Below are 19,156 nucleotides of genomic sequence, written 5' to 3' on the forward strand. Positions count from 1 at the left end.
CATGTGGCGCTTCCTGTCAGGCGATCATTTGGCTCTAATTCAACATTGATCATTTATATTCATGGGAATTTTAGAGGGAGAGGTAACGTGTCCGCAGCCTGAACGCGGGCTACAGCACCGGAACAGCTGGACCTGAGCAGCCAGACACGTGTGCCGTTGCAGGCTGAAGGATGGGCAGAGGAATTATTCAGAGGCAACTGCAAAGAAAAGAACAGACAGAAAGGCAAGAGACACTTCCCTGGTTTCCATGGCAACGTACCTGCTCTTCACCACAGCATCGTCCCTGAACATGGAGAACGGCTGCACGTCTGTTTGGAAGGAACCAAGAGACACACAGACAAAGGAAGCAGCTCTTTCATTACACACAACTAATCTGATACTCTAATAAGAAATCTGCAAACCCCCCCCCCCCCACACACACACACACACACACGCACGCACACACACACACATGCACACACACACTAGGAATGGTGTCCAGCCAGGCCCAGAGGTGGCTGCAGCTGATGAAGAAACACTGGTTTACATCAGGATACTAGCAGAGATTGAAGGCAAAGAGGATAAAACAGGGCCATAAAAGTTAAACACCATAATCAAAGAGGCACTTAAGCGCGGGTTTGTTTGGGTTTTTTTTTCAGGTTCTGATACTGGATCTCCAGGAACTGAAAACCTGAAACTGAAAAGATGCTGAAGGCGTCGGCTCTGCCAAAAATGCAAGAGTTCTGCTCCTTTTTTAAATGAAAAGTGTCCCTTTTGTATCTGATCTAAATCCCTGGAAAGAAAAGATTTAGCATTTATAAACTTTGATGTGGAAACTTTAGAACTTAATTAAGAATGAACATTAAAGTGAAGAGGGAGACACCCTGGACATCTATCTAATTAAATCATATTCTTATACCAACCAAGAAAACTGTGGCAAATGTCAGTGATTTAACGTGCTTGTTTAAAATATTATTAAATGACACATTACAGGTGAGCTTTATGGGAAGCTCTTCACAACAGATTTGTAATTCCCTGCATGTTGTTCATGTCAACAAAGTTTTAAGACACATGATAAAAACAGTGCAGACGGCCTCAGCGTGACTAATCACGGATCAGATGGTTTATTGCAACATCTCACAATAAACCACATAAAACAGCACATTACAGCTGTCAGCCGAGTCACCACAAGGTACAACTGTCAGAAAAATGCTGACTTTGACTGATGGCTCTGATCATAGTGCCAATATTAATTAGACATTTTCATCATTCTGCTGCAAAATTTCCCTGATTATTGGTGCAAAAGAGGGGACGGAGAACAGTGAGCGTGAAGAGTGAAACACACAAACATTAAAAGTGGTGCATTGATGAACGTGGACGGGGGAGCCTCTGATCATCTCTGATGATCCAGCCGCTCCTGCCTGTCATTCTGCTGCAGCCGACCAGGTGAGACACAAGGTTAGTGACGGATCAGGGCTTCAATACTCGATCTGACGACCCGAATCCCTGGAATATCGTTATTCCATTGACACATATCGTTCAGACTGTGATCGATAAATGCAACACGGCCTGACGGTCTTCAGGGATCCACAGTGGATCCAATGTTTGCATCCAACCTGAGGGCCTCTTTTTGTTTTCTTAACAGTGCTGTTTCAACCGAGCCTGCTAACAAAAGCGGGTAACTGTATGCTGAACGTGCTCTAAAGGGCAGCCGAGGCGGCCAATGGGGAAGAGCTTTATGGTTCAAATCAGCCAATGGGAGGAGCGGAGCGCCACGCTGCTCCTCTCAGGCTCGTGTGGGGGCGGTGCTTCTCGTTGAGGACCCACCCCTCAAAGCTGTAGGTTTGGTTGCACGCAGGCTGCAGTTTCAGTTTGTTTTATTCACCATTTTGAGCAGCTGAGGGTAAAAAATAATAAGAATATTTGCGTGTGTAGGACAAGTGGCTGCCGTATTTTTATTTTCAGGCGCTAGCTCAGGCGGCGGAGTTGTGCGTCAACCTTGCTGCCTTTGGTCGTTCGCAGAGCGGGAATCTACACTTCTTTTTTTTCCTCCCGTGCTTTTTCTTCAACTCCTTGTTCGCATCCTTAACCTCCACAGTATTCCTGCAAAATGTCAAGACCAGTGAGGTAGGTGTGCTAAATCTGTCCCCTGCTCTCCGTGCGTTAATAACGAGTCCGCGCTGGCAGGCGTCGCGGATATCATGCACGCCCGGAGCACGCCGTGGTTTATATGAGCTGAGAATATGTTTATTTCATGAAAGAATAATGGGGATCCGTGCGCGAGTGTCCCTCCGCGTGTGCACGGCGTGTTTCTAACATGGATCCCGGCCGTGCGGGTCCGTTCGCCATGTCTGTGGAGATAACGCGCAGCCCGCCGCCGTGTCGTGTCTTTATCGCGCTTTTCGGAGGATCTATCATGCCCATTGTTGGCTGCTTTTTTAGGCCAGGCGGCAAATTAGGCGGCGTGATTCGGCTAGAACACGCACGCTTTAGTTACGCCAGCCCTCATATCATTTTTCCCCCGAAACTGAGAATGAGAATATGGCCACCCATTCATCCAGGGAAGGCAAATCCCCCCCTTCCTTCCTTCCTTCCCCACCACTGAAAAACGACAGGAGGTGGTTCGGCCTCGCTATTTAATCTCGTTGCCGCGCAGACTGCGCACGTACGCGCCGCACATTTTTGTCGTGTTTTTATTCAACTACTTGCAAACGTTGTCGTCCGCGCGCGACAGCGAGCTGAAAACGGCGCATTGTTCGACAGAAATGTCGTCGTGGGGGGGGGGAGAAATAGGGGAAAAGGGACCTACAATTTCAGAGCTGGCAATAAATTAGGTGCGCTGGCTGATGTCAGAGGGAGGCGGAGTACTACACAGTCACCACACCCCCCAGCGGCGCCCCGGAGGACCGACCAGCAGGGGGCGCCAGAACGAACACCGCCTTCAATACGTGCCCTGCTTCGTCCTACATTTTCTTTACCATCCAGGGGCTGTGCTGGATTTTCATTACCTGACTTTCATTGTAGCTGCCAGCGGTAAATGAGAGATAGACTTGCACATTAGTAAGTGAATAAAGGAAACATTCACAAAAGGAATGGTGAAGTAATGCAATAAATACAACATAGACCCTTGTGGCGCTCTATGACGTTCTATGTGCCGTACCTTCATTTCTGGCACGTGCGTCAAGTCTGACCTCAGTAGACGGCGGCGCCAACAAAGGAAGGCGAGCGCTGCCTCCTCTAAAGCCATCTTTATGTCATTTACAGTCATTTTTTAAGTATTCCCATACTGTGTAATAACAGATGAAACTAGTATGTTTTTAGGGTGTTAACTTTTTCTGTGTTGGTGTGAAAATAGAACTTTCTGAGATCCGTGTTTACGACAAACGAGAAACATTCCTGGCAGGAAGTGAAATATATCATAGCTGCTCTCATATGGAGCCGGGATATCCCTGAAATGACTTCAGCAGGTGTCATTTTATTTTAATACACAGCTGATTTATTACATATCTGTTAAATCTCTCATTGTGTTGTCACGTCAACACCACCGAGGTCATGAAGCCGTTGGACTCTGGAGCTAAAATGAAGGTTTGACTTGTGCATATGCTAAAAGATTAAACACGCTGTCGTTGCCGTCGCCCAGACGACGACGCCGTTTATTAGTTCCACGTCTGTGGCTCTGGCAGCTCTCGCTGGGACCGAGTCTAACTTCTCTGTCTTGTATTTACTGTCACTTGTGGAAATCTGCATGTTTGTGCATGTTGGTTTTAGAGGAGATGGAACGATATACGGGGGAACGTGGAGGAGCCAGGGCGCACGTTCCATGACAGCCTCCCTCCGAGCTGGAGCTTTTACACGCTTGAGACGAGTGTTTGGCTGCTGGCTTCCCACATGCTCGCGGGGGTTTTCTCTGCTTGGTTTGGTTCTCGCCCGGCGCTGCACCGACAGATAATCAAGTAATCGATGTGCAAACATTAGTATTTATTTTACGGGCACGGTGGTGCATAGCATGGTGTGGAAGAGCCGACCAGGGAGACTCCAGAGGGGTTAATCAGCCGGTAATCTCCTCTGATTGTTTTGAACTATACAAGAGTTGGTTTTTTTATCAGTGAGCAGTTTAATCAGCATTTCTGATCGATGCTGCTGATAAAGCGCCAGACTCATGATGTGTCCAGAACGTTACGGCTCGTGACCCCGGAGGAGCCTCCTGGCAGGTCCCACAGTCCCACTTAAAGAGTGTTCATGTGGAAATGAGGCAGATGTTGTAGCGTGTTCCTAATGAGCGCTGTATTGATGAGGTTGTTGCATAATTGATGACAGCCGTGGTGACGCATCACTGGCCCTCCCATCTGAGCCCTCATCCGTGAAGATGTTTGTTAAAACCTGAAACAACCAGCCGCTAAAATGAGGAGTCGGGGAACTGCTTTGTGCTTCCGTCGAGGAAAAGGATTCTCTGCAGTAGTAACGCAGGAGGAGCTGTTGCACGCCGCTTCACGGGTTATACGCCGTATCTGGTCTAACATGTCTCCTGAGCACGAACAAGCCTGAGCAGCAGCTAGTTTTATTTTAGTCAATTTGCCTCTGCTGCCTTACAAAAAGGCAATAAAACTGGCTTTTGTGTTTAGTGTTCAGGTCTTCGTGGCACCGGTGTGCAGGTGCATCACGGAGACGTCGCAGATGATGTAGGTGGGTGTGGCCCCCTTTGATCCTGCCACGAAGGCGCTTTAATCATTCTTTCTCAATTTGAAAAGGGCGCAGGTTGCGTAATTTCGGGCGGCCACCAGGGGTCGCTGTTGACGAGGAGACAAATGTGGGCAACATGTCCGCACGTCATCTGCTAATATGGTCATAATATAATAATATTATATAATATAATATATATATAATGGTCATCATATAATCATATAGACTCAATCTACACATATTTGGCTTCATCCTTCTGATTTACTCAAGCACAACTTGGTTCCTGCCCAAATGAATTGGGGCTTATGGTGCTTTTTGCTATCGTTTTGAATTAAAATGGTTCATAGAAATAAATATTTAAAAGCGTTTGTGCCTCCTGACTGTTGACTGGGCTGTTTGAATGCTATTTAATTGTAGTCTGATGGTTAAAAAATGACACCAGTGTTGTGAGACGTGTGTTTCCAGTATACGGTGGTGGTTTTGTCCATCAGCTCTGTGATGGTTCACACTCGGTGTGTGTTAATCTCAAGGTGGCTCATTGGAAGGAAACAGCTTGTTGCTCTTCTAAGCCAAATTTGGAGTGTGTGTGTGTTTCTATGCAATAAGATCTAAGCAGCTACATCAAAAATGAACTCTTCCAGTAGCCCAGTAAGGCAAAAATATTGTTTGATTTTTATTTTGAAGTTTTATTCATGGATTCTGTTTGTACTTGTTCTGGTTGTGGAGCCGCTGCTGGCGTCTATTCCAGAGCCGTGGACCCCCCCCCCCCACCCCACACACACACACACTGATGATCCCATGTGAATTTACAGCCATTTGACCTGTAAAACTTAACCTGCTGTTGCTTTTTTTCTTCCAGGAACAGGAAAGTGGTGAACTATTCACAATTCAATGAGTCTGATGCAGGTAAGAAGATCTAAACGAGGGGGAAGGTCCACCTCTGTCCCGAGAGGCTGGAGCCTTTGTAGATGTGGAATTATGAATATTTTCTTATTCTAGAAGTTGAGCCGAGTCCTCGATGGTTAACTGGGTGGTTGTTTTCTCACAGATGAGGAGTACGGTGACAGTGAGCCCAAGAAGGTGCGCACGGCCCCTCGTGAGCCCAAACACAAGCGCTCAAAGAACTCGCAGGATGACAGGTGAGCCCCCCTCAGACGCCCCGAGCGATTCATTTAAACGCCCCCAAAGCGCTAACTCGCGTTCTCCTTCATCCCGCGTTGCAGCGAGGAGTCTGACGACAAGCTGTCCAAGTCCAAAAATGATTCAGCAGGTAAGGCGCTCTTTAATAACGGAGACGGCAGCTTTGTTCAGACACTCCTGTCGGGTCACCGCCTGAATTCCCTCCGTGTCGCTGCGGCAGATGACTTTGGCAGCGACGAGGAGGACAATGACTTCGGAGAGGAAGAGGATGAAGACGGAGGGAGTGACTACGATGATAAACGAGGGAAGAAATCAAAGAAAGCCAAGCCAGAAAAGCCCGCCAAGAGGGGCCCAAAGAGGAAACGGGCTGCAGGTAACCGGCCCGGGTCCCCGGCCTGCTTCTGCTTTCAGATGAGACACGTGTGTGTTTTAGTTCACGCCCGAGGTGGCGTGTAGCTCTGATCCGAGGGCCAGTGGGTCCACGAGTACTTGAACCTACATTTGGTTCCTAGTTTTTAAAGATGTGCCCGTTGTGTGAATGTGTGCGTTGTGTAGATGACAGCGACGATGAGAGGGAAGTAAGTCGAAAGCGCACGGTGCGCCAGGCCGCCTCCAAGGCCGTGTCCAAACAGAGGGAGATCCTGCTGGGTGACGGCGGCAGCGAGGACGAGGAGCAGGAAGACCAGGAGGAACCCTACATGGACCGTAGGTGCCTCGTGCTCGTGCCTCGGAGAACGACAGGAAGTGGCATCATGAGTGTTTGTTTTCTGGGCAGCTGACGAGTCTGGCAGCGACGAGGACTTCATGGTGGAGGACGACGATGACAGCGATTACGGCCAGTCGAAGAAGAGGGGCAAGAAGGTGATTCGACGAGGACGGCCAGACAAGAAAGAGAGGAAAAGCCCCAAACCCCGACTAAAGGCCACAGGTGAGCAGCCCCAACCACCTTTTAGCTCCTGGTCAAAGACAAACCACCTTAGTTCCTGGGATCCTGGAACTTTGTTGTTATCCCTGGAACTTTAGCTTCTTCCTGTCTTGTTTACTGGGATGTTTAGTGGTCGCTAAGTGCCTCGTGTTTTCCTCAGTCACCCCCAGTCCAATGAAAGGAAAAGGCAAAGGGCGTCCCAGCACCAAGGCCCTGGAGAAGAGCTCACCCAAAGAGGAGGAGGAAGAGGATCCCGAGAGCCCCCTGGAGGAAGAGGAGGAGGAGGAAGCTGAGAAGAAAGAGACCTCCCCTGCCCCCAAGACGACAAAGGAGGCTGCAGGAGGTGACGAGGAGGAGGAAGACGAAGAGGAGGAGGACGGCTCAGAAGAAGAGGCACCCTCTGGAGAAGACTAGAAGATGCCAGAGTCTATCCTTTATGTCTTTTCTGTCTCTCTGTCAACGTTTTTGTTTCTTTTGTTGCTTCACTTTTTTGGGGGTTCATTTATTTTATTTTTTTTTGTTCCCTTGGTGGCCTGGCGCAGCGGTTTGGACGCTCCTCTTTCCAGTTGCAACGTTGTTGATCATGGGACTGACATGTGTGTATGAGTTTTTCCTCCCCGACCTCACTATACTCGGCAGTTCCTCCCCGTATTTTATTGTGAAAGTCCCGACAGTTCTGCCTTCTCCAGGAGCGCCGTGCTCGCGAGCATCCGTCCTCAGTGTGATCAAACGTGGCTTTAATTTCCCCTCCTGACCGGACATGAGCTAGCCTCACGCTCAATCCGCCTCCGTCGGACTTGTTCCCTCGGAGCGTATCATGAACCGGAGCGCTGTATTCACACATGCTGCGCTTTCTCTGGTACTCGGAGCTTTTTACCTCTTTTAATCTCGCCGTGTTAGTAGTTGTTTTAAAGGCTGTTTCTTCGGTTAAAGCGCCGCCCGTCTGCCCCGAACGCCCGCGAGGGCAGGTCGGTGGGTCACTCTTCCTTCTTTCGAGCGTGTTAATGACATTTTTATCGAGTTCTGTGAAGGAATTTCCCACGTGGGCTTTGGTTCCTTTCCTTTCCGCTCCCGTCGGCTGCCTGCGTGTAACGGTTTTGTCCGTGGGGTTTTTCCTCGGCTGCGCCATGCTGCGACCCATTCCCTGTGAAAACACGAACCTTGACATCATGCATGGCTCAGGCGTCTCCTCCCGCTCAAGCCCCCGTGCCAGGCCCCCACCACCACCCCCCCAACCCCGACCTTTATTCTGTCGAATGGTTCATTTTTAAGAAATGCAAGATTTTTTTTTTTGTTTCGGTTCTTTTTCTCAAGAAAAAAAAAGAATGTTGGTTTTTGTTTTGTTTTGTTTTTTTTCTCCTGTTGGTTCGTTGTTCTAAATCTTTATTCAGATTTTTTTTGTAATGTTTGTTTTTTAAGAAAAAATAAAATGTATCTTGATTTTAAAGAAACCTAAGTTGGCCCTATCCAGTCTGTTCTGATGGTTAGAGCGGCCGTCCCTCCTCCATCACACCCGCTGCTCCTCCAGTGTTGCTGTCCACATCACGTCCGTGCGCTCTTCCTTTACGATCACAATCCACCCGGGTTTGGTTTCCCCCCCTTTTGACAGACTCACCTGATCATTTGTCTTTTTAATGCCTTAATTTTCACCACGTTGAAGCAGTGGCTCTGGTGGCGCCGTCGGAGGCCTGAGAATGTAACCTGTCCTCGCGTCGTAGGTCTTTATTGGACACGGCACGCGTCAACAATTTGTTTGATCAGCATTCCATCCGAAGCCATAAACGATCACAAGACTAGTGATTCTGAGATCTGGTGCAGCACTAGTGACGTTGTCCCTTTTTTGAACCGAGCGGCATTTCACTGTCGCGGAAATTGAAAGGCAAAAAGTTTCCAATTGTGATCTTTGGAACAGAAATTTGACTATCGAGCTTTTTTGTCTTGAGAAATTCTGACGCAGACGAGTCCTGGAATTCCAGGACGCGCTGGAACCCACCTGGTTCAGAAGCACAGTCGGTAGATTTACAGCTGTCCTCGTCGGCAGGTCGCCCTTTCGTTTTTCTACATGCTCCTGATTTGACCCCCAATTCTTGGTTGGATGAGATTTAAGAGTAAAAAAAGGTTGTTTTTATGAATTTGACACTGCAGGATCAGATACTGTCTGTAGATGGGAGTGTCGGGCTTGACTGCTCCTCTCCATCGCCCCACATGGGATAAGGCTGTGAATTTCTCCTCTTTCATCCATTCTACAACTTCTTCTGTTGTACTTTTCTGTATTTGCAATGTAATTGTAAGAGTTGTGATTCTTACAGAAGACCAAGTGGAGAATCTTGTCAGTGTGGAAAAGGAACGCTGAACTCAAATCTTTTTGCATGTTGTGGAAAATGGTGCAAAGAAATGATGCTGGTGATGGCAATGTTGTGGTCTTACATAAAAAAAAAAGTATTAACAACAATGTTGATAATGTTTTTGGTTTCCCAGCTTCTAATAAAGGCAACCTACTTTTTCTACAGATTTAACTACCTGGTTTCTGATGTTCTGGTGCTGTTGGCGTGTAATGATCTGTAATCCCTCTGTCCTCCACAGGGGGCGCTGCGTCAGGCTGCACCGATACGCGCACAATCACGCAGGTTTATAGTTCCTCCAAAACTCACATAACGTTGCAATTTCTGAAGTTCTCCTGTCAAATAATCTACTGTAAATATTTGCACTGTAAATACAAACAACGTTAAAAGTTAGTGGGTCGGGCTAAAATGGCAAAGGTAAAACAGCGCTGAGTAACTGCGGCTTATTTGCTAATTAAAAATGTAGAATGGTGGAACTGAACCTGGAGGAGAATCCTTGATACCCGTGGAGGAACATTTGATACCTTTACTATAGGTTCTTGACTCGGTTTACGCAGCGAGGAATTACAAAAGCACTTCCATGACGTCAGTTCTTTAAAGGGCCACCATGTTAGAGTTTAGCTGCACAGTGTAAAAACTAAAAGAGCCGTCTTGACTTCTGAGGAAGCTGTAATTATTTTTAAAGGAGAGTAAGAACAAAAAATGCTCAGATGTGGGTCCATGTGGTTCTGGGGGGCCTCAGAACAGGGCCCTGGCCCTGCTGGGATATTCACCAAATCCACTTTATGTTATTTAATTGTGGGACACAAACACCCCTGACATTTAAAATAAAGCTAACAGCAAACGAGCATGCGTAAAACAGGGGTGGTTTTTTTTTTACTTTCCATGGGTGAAGATGTGACATGACGTCGGGCTGTGTGCTGTTGCCAAGAAACCACAGCAAAGTTCTGAAGGTCTTTGGTGCATAAATGCTGCAGTCTACTCTTCTATCTACTTATCCTTGTGCTCTTTAGTTTATGTGGTTGGTCATTCTCCCTCTCTCTCCCTCCCTCTCCCTCCCTCTCTCTCCCCCCTCCCTCTCTCTCCCTCTCTCGCTGACCTGTTGTTGCTCTGTTTAGCCACCAGATGGCGATGCTGTTCATCGGAATAAAGTCGAACTAATACCTCAACTTAATTTCTGCGTGATGAACTCTAATTAACCTCCATCACACCTCCAATTTGTGAGACAATTCTCAAACTACACATTCTGTAATTAGCTGCTGTTTTCCTAAACTTCCAAATGATGACTCTTCACTTGAGTCTGTGTAATCCTGATAGGACAGTGTGTTCTTAAACACAGCCAGGAAGTGCCTGCAGCCAGAATATTCTATATTACAATACACAAACCATTACTTTACATATTTTATCTAACACTCACTAACACTAACTGGTCCAGAATCTCTGTCCAATTATTCTCTGTCTCTGTTCATATTTCATACTAGTTATGGTTTGTTTTTTTAAAAAGTGATTTATTTTAAAATTTAAAATTTTGAACTACTACCGAAATGATTATGTAATACATCTAAATAAAAGGCTGTGACATGAGAGCAGACAAGAATGTAAATTTAAAGTAAAAAAAACACCAGTTAGAAGAGCATCAACTACAAAGAAGTAGTTTATGTGGCTCCAAAGAGCTGGAAAAATCCAGTAGATATGAAGAATAAGAAGCAATTAACGCTGATCAAATGTCAGAACGGGACTGCAGACTTGGTGAGGAGTTAATTAGCACACGGCAACAACCCTGCTAACATCAGTAGAACAGAACTGGGTTCATTATTTGCTCTATTACCGTCTCTAGAAGCCAAACATTTGACATGGTTCCGCCTTACTGTCAATGTTGATTCCAGAGAAAATCACCAGACTTGTTATCACGGCCGTTGATAATGCAACAACGTTAAAGCACATTCAGTGGCGGTCCCAGAACAGAACCCAGTGGGACACCAGAGGTCCAGAAAGCAGCCACAGACATGTAGACAATAAGCAGCTGGCCAATCGATGGAGGAAATACTTTTACATCAGTATCATCATAGTTGAGCTCTGTAAAGTGATGAACGATGCCCAAGGTTGATGTCCACCATCAGGGTGTCTGATCCGTTTCCTGCAGCTTCCTAAACCCGACTGTGGTTCGGACTGTGGTCACTACTGACATCCTTCCTCACTCCTCTGCAGTTTGGAGGTGTTTGAGGAGAAAAAAACCATCACCGCTTCTTCTACCTGATTAGGGGGCAATATGAGGACAGATGGTAATGACAAAATAAAACTAAAATCAGAAGCAAATCAGAGCAATGACAGGAAGCCCCTCTACAGTTTTGCCTGCTGGCTGCAGGATGAGGCTGTGCCAGGGAGGTCATGTGACCGCCGGTGTTTGAATGTGAATCATAGTCTATGATCAGCCCCCTCACTTCACTGAGAGCCTCCAACACAAGACCAGCAATACATGGTGGAAGACAAACCCATTGAAGATAATCCGATTGATTGGATCACCAGCTTTGGGTGTAAGTCAGCACGTGGGGGAATGAGCTGATTGGCGGAGGTGTGCGTGTGTTTTGTTTCTGTTCGTGGTGAAGTCATTCGGGACGAGGTCATCCCTCAGAACGACCATGTTCTGCTTCCGGTGATTGGCCCCGCCCCCGTCACAAGGCCACATTGTGCTCTGCGCCCATGATCAACACATGGCAGTCAGAATTTATCGGCCGCCGTCCAATCAGAGCGCTCCTTTTAGGGCGAGCCTCCGCCGGGCTCGGCCAATCAGCGCGGCCGAACGGGACCCGTGCCTCTGAGTTGTGCTGCGATGCCGTCACGTGACGCTGGGAAAAGGAATGCCAACATGGATCCGTGGCAAGGACGCGACGTGAGAGCGCGACGACAATAACACGACGAAGGAGGGGAGAAAGCGTCCAAATAGAGAACGCCGTCGACGGCGCCGCTTCCTGCACCGACCCTCCTTCGGTCTGAGCACGGTAGGCCGAGGCAGATATTCGGGATCCCCCTGATCTGGTCACCAGAGAGACGGGGGGAGTGTGGAACATTTTTTTGACCCAGCCGAACTTGAGACCCGTGGATTCCTGTGCAGGCGCTGCTGTAGTCAGACGAGTTTGCCGTCTTTTGAACGCTTCTTGCGCGACAAAGGCCGTCCTGGCTTCCTCTGGTTCGGTCTGCGGGCTGGTTTTGCGTGTGCACGCGGCCGTGGGTGCGTCGGTGCGGGCCATGTTTACCAGCCCTGCTGGTGTGGAGTCGGAGGCCTCGCTGCAACATGTGCTGAGGCTCTGACAGCAGCCACAGATTCCTTCGACATGATCGCAGCGCGGCTTCGACTCTGCCTTCAGATTCGACGCGTAACACTGGAAAATGAGACGCTCTTCATTCGAATCCGCCGAATCCACACGTGTTTAACAAGAGACTGAAAAGGCGAAAGGTTTTACAGCTTTCTTATGATCGTATTTTCCAGTGTAAGTGTATATTTATGTCACTATTTTTAAAAAGAAGGAAATCATCGATGTCCTCGTGCTTGCTGGGGCTGTGCATTGGATCATAAATCGATCTATAAGATCAAATGTGGAAATATGGCCTTTTTTTGCTTATAACAAATTAGGAATGTTTATAGAGACAGTAAGTATTTACTGATATTCTGAGGGTCAGGTTTTAGAATAGATTTGCTGTATTGAATCTAATACCTGTATTAAATCTGCTCACGTCGTTGTTGTTTACAAAAAAGGAGGCTCTTCCTCCATCTTCATCATCACTCAGAGTTCAGCTGGAGCGAGATCTCGCTGATTCCCTTCAAGCGTGCAAAAACTGCTGCTCACTTACTTCTCCTTTAATTTGATTGTAAAGAGAACAAGGTTTGAGTTGTTGAGCTGCACCTTCAACACACAACAACACTCGCGCGGTGGTTTTAACGTAAAGTGTGTTTATGATGCAAAGAGATCTATAAAACACAGATATGGCCAGAAATGAGTACGTCTAACCTGATCAGTCATAAGAGTGTGTATTTAAATTTATTTAGAATGTGAATATAAAAGATGAGTTATGGGATAGAAGGAGAATGTGAACCAGTCCTGTTGAATGCTCATCATGTCTATTCTCAACGTTGCAGGTTTTCTGTGATCCCAGTTCTGGAAAAAGTGTTTCTTCCACATCTCTCTTCTGCTTTTGGTTGGACTCAATGGTGTCGCTCCGCAGCAGAACCGGTTTGGACAACGACCTGTTCAGGGACGGCGGCTGTAGCGGCCTGTTCTCTCTCGGTCTGGGAGAGGGAGCTCACAGCGAGGGGGGCAGCTCGGCGTCGTGCGACAGCCCCGAGGCCGGGGAGCTCGCCGCCATGCACAGCTCCAGTCCCGGGGAGGAGGAAGACGGTGAGGAGGAGGAGGAAGATGAAGAAGACGAGGCATGCCTGCATATTTTCCTTGGTGAAGAGGGAGAAGATGAAGCTGCAGGTCAGGAGCCCAAGTTGCCAGAGTTCCCTTTCAGTTCCTCTTCCCCATTCTCTCCAACTCTAGAAGACATAGAAGAGTTCCTGAGGGAAAAAATGGAACTGGTCAAAGACGAGGCATTGAGCCCCAAAGAGGAGCCCTCCCCTCAAACATGCATGGACTCGCCATCCTCCAGCGCCCCTCTGACCACCGATTCAGACACTGGCACCGAAGCTGGGACGAGCACCTCGCAGTGCACTTCAAGACCAGACACTCCTGGCAAAGCAGAAGGAAGCCCAGCTGACCTGTCACGTTCTCCCCAGGTGAACCTCTCTCCCACTCCAATCACCCCACCTGTGCTCCTGGGGGCTCCTCTCGTTCTGCAGCTCCAGCCCCTGCAACTGGCCCAGTCTCCCACCCCCGCAGGATCCCCCCCTGGAGTCCAAAGTGGAATTTGGCTCACTCATCTGGTCATGGGTCTCCAGAATGGAACAGGACAAAATGTCACACTGTTGACCCCACAGGTGCCCTCCACCCCCACCACATTGGTATCATTAAACGCTGGAGATACCAAGTCAGTGGACCAGAAGTATGTGAAGATTGCCCCGCTGCCCCTCACGATGAGGACCTTAGAGATCAGGGGCGTGAGTGGGGTCGGGGGCCAGGACAGCAGCCTGTTGAAGGCTGTAGGGTCCCGCGTGACCAGAGTGCCCCCCACTGAGAGGGTCCATAAGTGCTCTCACCCAGGCTGTGGGAAGATGTACACCAAAAGCAGCCACCTGAAAGCTCATTTCCGCCGCCACACAGGAGAGAAACCGTACACATGCAGCTGGCCTGAGTGTGGATGGAGGTGCGTAACAGGATCGTTATCTTTTTTTCCTCAGGTTTGAAGGCATTTTTTTAGAATGTGACTAGAATTTAATGTCACGTGACCAGCGCACACGGATGGGTTGGACAGAGCATCACGCTGTGCCCAACTATTGACTGTTAATCATAGAATCCACCCATGCATGTTGCCTGCATGTTAAATAGAAACAGAAGGTGATAATTAGCAACCATCTGCAAACTAAAAATTTCAGGGAGTTTCAGGATTAAATATAACTTAATATTGAGTATTAAGGTCTGAGTCCAGCAGAACTCTGGGTGTAAGTGATAGTAAAGAGGCTCAGCCTTGTGGTGTGTGTTCCTCTCTGAAGAGAATAAGCAAATGTTAACTGATAAATCCATAATCTGATGATCTGTTACTGGGTTTTAGTATTCCTTTTCTCACCCAGAAGGCTTCCACATGTTTCCATCACGTGGATAGTTTCTTGGCTCTTCTCTGATGATCACCTGCCAGCTGTCCAATAACGGTCCTGGCTGCCGCTGCATGTGTCGCCCCGCCGACACATTTGTGTGGGTGGCGGGTCACTCTCAGCTGCTGTGGTCCTTCACCCACCTGCTCTCTCTGCTCCTGTCTCGCCAGGTTCTCCCGGTCCGATGAGCTGTCCCGTCACCGCCGCTCGCACTCTGGCATCAAGCCGTACGAGTGTTCGCTGTGTGAGAAGAAGTTCGCCCGCAGCGATCACTTGTCCAAACACACAAAGGTCCACCGCAGCTCCAGACCCAACAGGATTATCAGAGCTACAGTGTGATTCTCAGCTAGCCCCTAAAATCTGCCCTGCATCCATCCTGGCCCCCTCCCCGGGGGCTCCAGAACTCAGGACTCTTCGTGATCCAGTGTCGACTTTTCGGATGAAATTTGAGAGCCAGCTGCTGCATCTTCAGCGTTTCTTCCTTCTTTTATCTCCTCCCTGCCCTTCGTGTGTCATCTCAACGTTGAGCGAAGAGCCTCCTCAGGAAAATGTCCGATTTCCTGGCCTTCACATACGCTCGTGTTCAAGGCGGCGTACAGGAGGGAGCTTTAAGTGGGCTGCTTCCACCTTGTCTTTACGTGCATCCCGAGGGAGCCGGGATGCATCAGAGGCCAGAAGGCTGCTCGTGATATAAGAAATCCCCTCTGAACGTGTTAGATGAGAACACAAAGGCAGTCCGGCCTGGACCCGGTTTACTTCCCATCAGCCCTCCTCTGTCAGGCAGAGCAGCAGCGACGTTCCCGCCCTCTCCGGTGCGTTTCAACAGTAAATCTCACTGCCTCCAGTTTTTCCCAGACTGTGCGCTGCAGTAGAACTCTTCTTTGTAACGTTCTACACATCAATTATGCACACACGATGTTGCTGTACTTGCAGAAGAAGAAGTAAGCACTTACCTGAAGTGAGTCTAGATACGTTTATCTATGCTGGTGGAAGCTATGTACATGTTTCTGTAGCAGGGCTGTGAGACCTGAAGCAGTCAAAGAGAGCCACGGGGATGTCCGTGAAGACAAGGTCAGGAGAGCCCTGGAGAACCCCCGTTTGTAGCCTCTACCTGCACTATTGTTCCAGTTTTGAAGCTACTGGGTGCTGCTGGAAGTGTACTGGCACAGTAGTTCAATAAGCTCCATCTTCTTTTGGAATCTTCCAATCAAAGCCAAAGGGTCCACACGCATTAAGATTTTGAATATTTTTGTTCATGGTAACAATGAAAGTGTGCCAGGTTGGCAGCACATTTATGGTATGTGTTCTCATCACAAGGAATGCAATGAAATATTTCTCTTTGCTGAAATCATGGACGCTGCAGACTCCTCCAGAAGGGGAGGAACAGATTTTCAGGTCATCTGGAACTAATAGTATGGCTCCTTGATTGCTTTGCCTCCCGTTGGACTGGGCTAAAACTAAAATCTGCTTTGCTCTTTGTCAGTTCTGGCCTTTTAATGCAAAAGTCATAATCCTCCTTATTTTGACCTGTATGCCTTTGCTCAGTCCCCGTGTGCCCTTATTGTGACTGATGCTTTTCTCTGTGATACGAAGCCTAACTTTAACCTAATATTGTCACAACCAGCTCTTATTTTATGTAACTGTGATTTTAAACGGAGGGTTGCCAAACCAGTAATTCCCGTTCTGGCCCCGTACAGACATGAACGCATCTACCATGTGCTTTCGCTTTATAAGCTCCTTGTTCTCTGAGGTTCTCTTGAAGTCAGTGTGCAGCCAAACCCGCTGCAGATGGCCTCGAAAACAACTCGGATTGCATGTTCTGTTTTGTGACGTGGAACATGGCTCCTTCCTCTTTACAGCAGCGTTTGCTGTATATGATGTTCTCTTGTGTATAGCAGCAAGAAAAGCTAATCGGTCAAAGAGCTGGAAAGGTAGCTAACATCTCTTCAATCCCTGTAACCCGGTATAATCGTACTGAAACTGTACAGCTCGTAGCCATTGTATAGGTGTATTTTTTGAACAGAGAGGAGGTTTTAATCAGTGCATTAAGCTATTCATGTTTCTCAAGAGATTTTTTGGTCTTTAATATGAGTTTGATTGTAGTGTGATCCTTCTGTGGAATGTCAAACTGATTATGGGCTGGGATTTGGAGTCCTAAACTACCACCCTGCAACCATTAAGGTGTCAAGTGCACTTGTGTTAGTGGAAAGTGAGAAAAAATAACTGTGCTCTTATGGCAGTTCCATAAACTTATATCGGAACCATGAAATGCCAAAACAATAAAAAGCATTAAAAAATAAAGAGCTGAAGGTTGAGCTGCACGAGCGGTGCAGTCCCTCTTCTCATGTACCCTTGATCCGATCACCTTGGTGCTTCATATGAAGAGTCTGTCTAAATGCCAGCGTTGACATATCTAGATTGTTTCCTCAGAAACAGACGACTACAGTGCTGACCACAGGTTACTGCTTGAACAACATTGGTGCTTCTGGTAAACACTTAACGTAAAGCACTTATTCATGCCGCCGTGCACAGCAATCATGTTTATATCTGTGTTTCTAGCATCATGGAGGCGTTGAGTCTCACTTTGTAAAAACATTGGTCTGTGTGAAAGCCCACTGGACAGACGGGCAGACGTGTTTATCTGTCTGAATCAATGCTGTCTTTGTGTCTGAGCCTCCCCAGGCTGCTTCTACTGACCTATATCCAGACCTGTATTCCCTAATCACCATCATCCAAATCTCTCTCTCTCTCCCTCTCTGTCTCTCTACCCATCTCTCCTCTGTTTCTCTTTCACTCCCGCCTGTGCTTTTGGTTGAACATGGGCTGTATATACAGTATTTTGTTTTTTGAATACCAGAAATGCTATTTTCCTATTTGCAGAAATAAAATTGAAAACGCTGAATCATTTTTGGTGTGGCGCTGTTTGTTACTGACCCGTTTCAGCCGCCCCGACGGGTTCACGCGGATGGGAGGAAGTCCCACAGTCCCGTTCAGGCAGCCATTAGTCCACTTGAGCTGATGATGAATTTGGGGGGCGTCGGTCTGCAAAACAGCTCTGGGGGGTTTTAGCAAACATGCTTTCAACTAGTTTTGAAAAATAAATAAAAAGAGGCAGCAGGGCCGTCCGAGCATCCACAAACTGATGCATTCGGTGTTTGAAAAGACCTGAATCATTTACTAAGGTGCTTCTACTGCTAATAAACACACTTAAGTACTGTGAATAAACAGCATTTGCTCAGCTTTCTTGATATATTACCGGTATTAGTTGTAAATATAGATTTTAAATGAAAAAGTTCTGGGCATGGCTGGTTCTGGCCAGTCCTGATCTGCTCCATCGTGCATGTATCCTGTGACCCACTTCTGGTAAACACCATCAATCTTTCACGGGATTCTGCGTTGTGTTTGTATAAGGTCACCTGCCTCACATCAGACATTAAGACTGGGAACCAAACAGGATGCGGCACTGCTGCACAGTCATTACAATCTTAATTACATGTAAAATTCAAATGCTGTTTCAGCTAAATCTTTGCAGTTGGAGGTGATTTCTGAAGTGTTTGTGTTGATCTACAGGGACAAATCTCGCTTTTTCTGGTGAACTGACTCTCAGATGTACTCGTGTGTTCGGTGCCCTGTGCAACAGCGGAGTGGGTGGAGGAAGAATTAAATCAAGGCCAGTAACTTTTCCAAACCGAGAATACTGCCGACAGTTTCAACGGTTCAGCGCCGCAGCGTGCTACAAGATCTGGGGAATGCAGAGAGGAAGTTGCAGCTCTCCGCCAGCGCACATTTGGGGGATTTCTACATGCTGGTGTTGCTTTGTTTGCCTGGAGGAACGAAGTTCAAATATTTGCTTCCACGCTGCAACAGAACTCACGTATGGTTTGACTGCGACGCTCTCAGCCTGTTCTCACTAATCAGGGCTGAAGCGATGAAGGAAGAACGGCCCTGATTTCTGACAGCAGGCCAGAAGAGGAGAACAGTGGGATGAAGAGGCTGTCCGTCCAGGAATGCAACACAGCCGTGGCCTTGTAACGTACCACGTCACTGTGAAAGTGACTTTTGTCAGTAAGAAATGCTGCGCTGCCTTTGAAATTTCCTCTGACAAGAAAACCTCTTCTCACGGCCCTGAGCACATTCTGATCCTTTTCTCTGTCAAACTTGCGTGTTTTTGAAATATATTTTGAACCTGCCCTTTGTTTCCCTCTGTCTTGTCGTATTATGTGCAACAATTCAAAAAAAGACATAAAGAAAATCTAAAGCACTAAAAATCATGTTTGCAATTGTTGCCTTTTGTCAAAGAAGTGATGCTGTTTTCCGACTGGCTGTCATCACTGCGTGTTTTGC

At 47.5% G+C, this 19,156-nt stretch overlaps 2 protein-coding genes across 2 annotated transcripts; both read left to right on the forward strand.

The window, feature by feature from the left end:
• The first annotated feature begins 1,800 nt into the window (after window positions 1–1,800).
• nucks1a (nuclear casein kinase and cyclin-dependent kinase substrate 1a) lies at window positions 1,801–9,240 on the forward strand. The gene is made up of 8 exons (XM_057030313.1): window positions 1,801–2,106; window positions 5,519–5,565; window positions 5,708–5,798; window positions 5,883–5,929; window positions 6,020–6,172; window positions 6,355–6,504; window positions 6,575–6,727; window positions 6,885–9,240. Exons 1-8 carry the CDS (start codon window positions 2,090–2,092, stop codon window positions 7,136–7,138), a joined length of 912 nt encoding a protein of 303 aa, XP_056886293.1. The 5' UTR covers window positions 1,801–2,089; the 3' UTR covers window positions 7,139–9,240.
• A 2,531-nt stretch (window positions 9,241–11,771) lies between these two features.
• si:ch211-117k10.3 (Krueppel-like factor 15) lies at window positions 11,772–17,714 on the forward strand. The gene is made up of 3 exons (XM_057030661.1): window positions 11,772–12,065; window positions 13,202–14,367; window positions 14,983–17,714. The coding sequence occupies exons 2-3, from the start codon at window positions 13,271–13,273 to the stop codon at window positions 15,149–15,151; spliced, it is 1,266 nt and encodes a 421-aa protein (XP_056886641.1). The 5' UTR covers window positions 11,772–12,065; window positions 13,202–13,270; the 3' UTR covers window positions 15,152–17,714.
• The last annotated feature ends 1,442 nt before the right edge of the window (window positions 17,715–19,156 follow it).

The sequence above is a fragment of the Takifugu flavidus genome, chromosome 4 (assembly GCF_003711565.1).
Source record: "Takifugu flavidus isolate HTHZ2018 chromosome 4, ASM371156v2, whole genome shotgun sequence".
In the NCBI taxonomy this organism is placed as follows: domain Eukaryota; kingdom Metazoa; phylum Chordata; class Actinopteri; order Tetraodontiformes; family Tetraodontidae; genus Takifugu; species Takifugu flavidus.